At 39.1% G+C, this 4,579-nt stretch overlaps 1 protein-coding gene across 1 annotated transcript; it reads right to left on the minus strand.

Moving 5' to 3' along the window:
- Positions 1-759: 759 nt before the first annotated feature.
- On the minus strand, positions 760-1,016 carry LOC118022371 (40S ribosomal protein S27-like). Its single transcript, XM_035023152.1, has one exon. It carries the CDS (start codon positions 1,014-1,016, stop codon positions 762-764), a length of 255 nt encoding a protein of 84 aa, XP_034879043.1. The 3' UTR covers positions 760-761.
- Positions 1,017-4,579: the final 3,563 nt, after the last annotated feature.

Consider the following 4,579-nt stretch of genomic DNA (forward strand, 5'->3'; position numbering starts at 1 on the left):
TAAATAAATAAAATCTTAAAAAAAAAAAAAAAAGAGCACCATCGGTAGATCACATAGCTCTTAGACAACTGCAGAGATCTCTTCAAAATGAGGCTGTCCTTTATGACTTGGAGATAACTAGCTTGTTATTCATGTGCAGTCTGTGGGGAGTTCTCTTCATGATAGGAGTTGTCCTATTAGAAAAAGTACTATGAAATTTGTCCCTGAATTTAGCTGAAGTGATCAATGACAGCACCTTGACTCTGGAAGGTATTCAGATCAGAACCCTTTCTTTCCAGTTCTTGACAAAAATTCTTTTAGAAGAGCACATGCTACATAATAAACTCTATATGAATATTTGTTAAACAACAAGCACATAAAACCAATAAAGCCTGTGATCTGTGTTATTCAAATCTTCCCTAACCTTACTGATTTTTTTGGTTTGCTTGATTAATCAATTACTAGGAGGTGTATGTTGTCAACTTCCAGTTTGTCAGTGGATTTTTCCATTTCTCTTTGTATTCATCATTTTTTGTTTTACATATCTTGATGCTATGTTATTAGATGCATATAACTTTAGAATGGTTAAAATTTCTTGAATCCTCCATTATTTTTTTTTGCCCATAATCAAAACTTTATTGAAAAAATGACAGCAAAATAGATCACTGTTGTAAACCATACAAAATTAAACATAATTACATTATCTTGGTAGATTAACTGGAATTACTAAACTCATAAGGCTTTCTGTGATATAACACAAATTCAAGAGGTCGTGTGGATCATTAGCGTTGCTTTCTTCTAAATAAACACCCCTCTGTGAGTCTGGCCTTTCCTCCTGTTGGCTGGCACAACACTGTTGAACAGCCTACACAAAGAACCGCCGTCTGAGCATGGCTGAAAACCGTGGTAACCTTGTAACAACCTGGACATTTTACATCCAAAAAATAGGAATTTGGGCTCTGAACTAGCTGTTTCTTTTTGTGTTTTTTCTTTTCCTCTTCCAAGGATGGGTGTAGTAAATCTCTAGCCAAAGGCATATTGATCCTTTCGCAATCCCAGCCAGTCCCGATCTCTGAATCCTCCATCATTATTAATTGACCCATTTTTTCCTTAATAATACTTTTACTTTAAAGTTATTTTGTCAGGGCGCCTGGGTGGCTCAGTTGGTTAAGCGACTGCCTTCGGCTCAGGTCATGATCCTGGAGTCCCGGGATCGAGTCCCGCATCAGGCTCCCTGCTCGGCAGGGGGTCTGCTTCTCCCTCTGACCCTCCCCCCTCTCATGTGCTCTCTCTCATTCTCTCTCTCTCAAATAAATATAAATAAATAAATAAATAAAGTTATTTTGTCAGAAATTGATACAGCAGCACGAGCTTCTTTTTTCTTTTCTTTTCTTAGCATTTGACTTTCAACCTTTCTCTATTATTATGTTTTACGTCTATCTCTATCTAATTAAATGTCATATCATTGGATTTTGTTTTTAAAATCTAGTCTGACAATTCTTGCCTTTTACTTGGAAAGTTTGGTCCATTTATATTTATCATAATTACTAATACTGTTCGATTTATTTCTACCACTTAATTCGTGCTTTCTCTTTGTCCAGATTTTTCTGTGATTTATTGTTCTTCTTTCTTGACTTTTTGTTTGGATTGATTGACTTTTTTCTAATTTTTCCTCGTACTGATTGAAAATATATGCATTTTATTTCTTTAAATGTTTCTTAAAATAGGACTACCACATGATCCATATGATCCAGCAATTCCATATACATACATATATATGATTCAGCCATAAAAAAGAAGTAAGTCCTGCCATTTGCGACGACATGGATGGAACTGGAAGGTATTATGCTAAGTGAAATAAGTCAGACAGAGAAAGACAAATACCATATGATCTCACTTACATGTATAATCTAAAAAACAAACAAAGGGTGCCTGGGTGGCTCAGTTGGTTAAGTGTCTGCCTTCAGGTCATGGCTCAGGTCATGATACCAGGGTCCTGGATCCCACGTTGGGCTCCCCACTCAGTGGGAAGGCTGCTTCTCCTTCTGCCTGCTGCTACCCCTGCTTGTGTTCAGTCTCTCTCTCTCTCTCTCTCTCAAATAAATAAATAAAATCTTTTTTTTTAAAGATCTTATTTATTTATTTGATAGAGAGAAACACAGCGAGAGAGGGAACACAAGCAGGGGGAGTGGGAGAGGGAGAAGCAAAGCAGGCTCCCCACTGAGCAGGGATCCCGATGTGGGGCTTGATCCCAGGACCCTGGGATTCTGACCTGAGCTGAAGGCAGACACTTAATGACTGAGCCACCCAGGCGTCCCTAAATAAATAAAATCTTATTAAAAAAAAAAAGGGCTCATAGATATAGAGAACAGACTGGTGATTGCCAGAGGCGGGGAAGGTGGTGGTGGTTGGGAGAAATGGATGAAGGGCATCAAAATGTACAAACTTCCAATTATCAAATAAATAAGTCATGGGATATAATGTACAGCATGCTGATTATAGTTAATAATACTGTATTGCGTATTTGAAAGTTGCTGAGAGAGTAAATTTAAGTTCTCATCACAAGAAAAAGAAATTATTTTTTGTGACTATGTAAGGTGACAAATGTTAACTAGACATATTGTGTGATCATTTCACAATGTATACAAATATCAAATCATTACATTGTACACCTGAAACTAATATAAAGTTTTATTTCAATTATACCTTAGTTTTTAATTAAAAATTTAAATTGTATGTTAATTATACTTCGATAAAAAATATTATTGTATCTTTTTAGAGAGAGGGAAAGAGCATGAGCCAGGGTGGGAGGGGGGCAGAAGGAAGAGAGAGAATCTTTTTTTTTTTCTTTTTTTAAGATTTTATTTATTTATTTGACTGAGAGAGAGAGCATAAGCAGGGGAGTGGCAGGCAGAGGGAGAGGGAGAAGTAGGCTCCCCGCTGAGCAGGGAGCCCAATGCAGGGCTCAATCCCAGGAGCCTGGGATCATGACCTGAGCCAAAGGCAGGTGCTTAACCAGCTGAGCCACCCAGGAGCCCCAGAGAGAGTGAATCTTAAGTAGGCTCCATGCAAGGCTCAGTCTCACGACCCTGAGGTCATGACCTGAGCCAAAATCAAGAGTCAGTTGCTTAACTGACTGAGTCACCCAGGCACCCCCAATACAAATTATTATTATTTTTTAAAAAATATATTTATTTATTTGAGAGAGAGAGAGCACAGAGGGAGAGGTAGAGGGAGAGAAAGAATTTTCAGCAGACTCCCCACTGAGCATAGAGCCCTACACAGGGCTCGATCTCATGACCCTGAGCCGAAATCAAGAGTCAGGCACTTAACTGACTGAACCACCCAGGCACACCCCCCATAAAAATTATTTTTAAAAATTTTAATATGCAAACTTTATAATGTTTTAATTCTAATTACTCTAATTACTAATTAAAATGTTATTTTTCTTTTTTAAAAAAATATTTTATTTATTTATTTACTTATTTATTTATTTGAGAGAGAGAGCAGGGGGTGGGCAGAGGGAGAAGCAAACTCCCCACTGAGAAAGGAGCCTGATGCGCACGGCTCAATCCCAGGACCCTGGGAACATGACCTGAGCCAAAGGCTTAACCAACTGAGTCACCCAGGCACCCTTAAATGTTATTTTTCTTAACCTTCTGGCTCTACCTTTTTTTTTTTAACTTCACTGTGTTGGATACCTCTATGCCTCATTACAGATCCTCTCAGCCTTACCTTTCTTTATATAGCCAGCTCTGTGGTGAACATCTCTGTGGGCACTCACCAGGTCTACACAGGTAGAATCTGATAATGCCTAGCCTCAGACTTGCCCTGTGCATCTCCTGCCTTCTATCCTGAGGCATCTATGTTCATGTCAATGCATAGAAGAGCACTGGGAAACCATGGTGCACCTAGAAAATATAAGGAGTTAACACACCTTGAGGTGAGCCTTTGACCAAGGGAAAGGAGAGAATCAATGGATACACTCATCCCACTTACTCTCACTGGGAACATCCCCCAGGATGAGTAGTCTTGATATGTGCTTCATATGGTTTCTCAAATGATCCTGAGTGATGGAGCAACCAGACCTTTGTAGCAGTGGCCAAATTAATCATGTATCCTTGAATGAGCACTCCTGCCCTCCATCATTCCTCCATCCCTCACTCTTGTTCCCTGGCATCACACACAGACCAATAAAATCCTTGCACTTAAACTTCTATCTCAGACTCTGCCTTCTGAGGAATCCCTGCTAAGCTACCCACCTATCAGACATTATTATTACTACTTTATTCAGCAAACTACTTTCTTTTTTTTTTAATTTTATTTTATTTTTTTAAATTTTTAAAAGATTTTATTTATTTATTTGACAGATAGAGACACAGCGAGAGAGGGAACACAAGCAGGGAGAGTGGGAGAGGGAGAAGCAGGCTTCCCGCGGAGCAAGGAGTCCAATGTGGGGCTTGATCCCAGGACCCCGGGATCATGACCTGAGCCGAAGGCAGACGCTTAATGACTGAGCCACCCAGGCACCCCAGCAAACTACTTTCTTATGACTCCTTTTTTCATCTCAGATTTTTCATTTTTCTTCATTTTAGTGTTT

Source organism: Mirounga leonina, unplaced genomic scaffold (assembly GCF_011800145.1).
Source record: "Mirounga leonina isolate KUSES-001 unplaced genomic scaffold, KU_Mleo_1.0 Mir_176, whole genome shotgun sequence".
Classification (NCBI taxonomy): Eukaryota; Metazoa; Chordata; class Mammalia; order Carnivora; family Phocidae; genus Mirounga; species Mirounga leonina.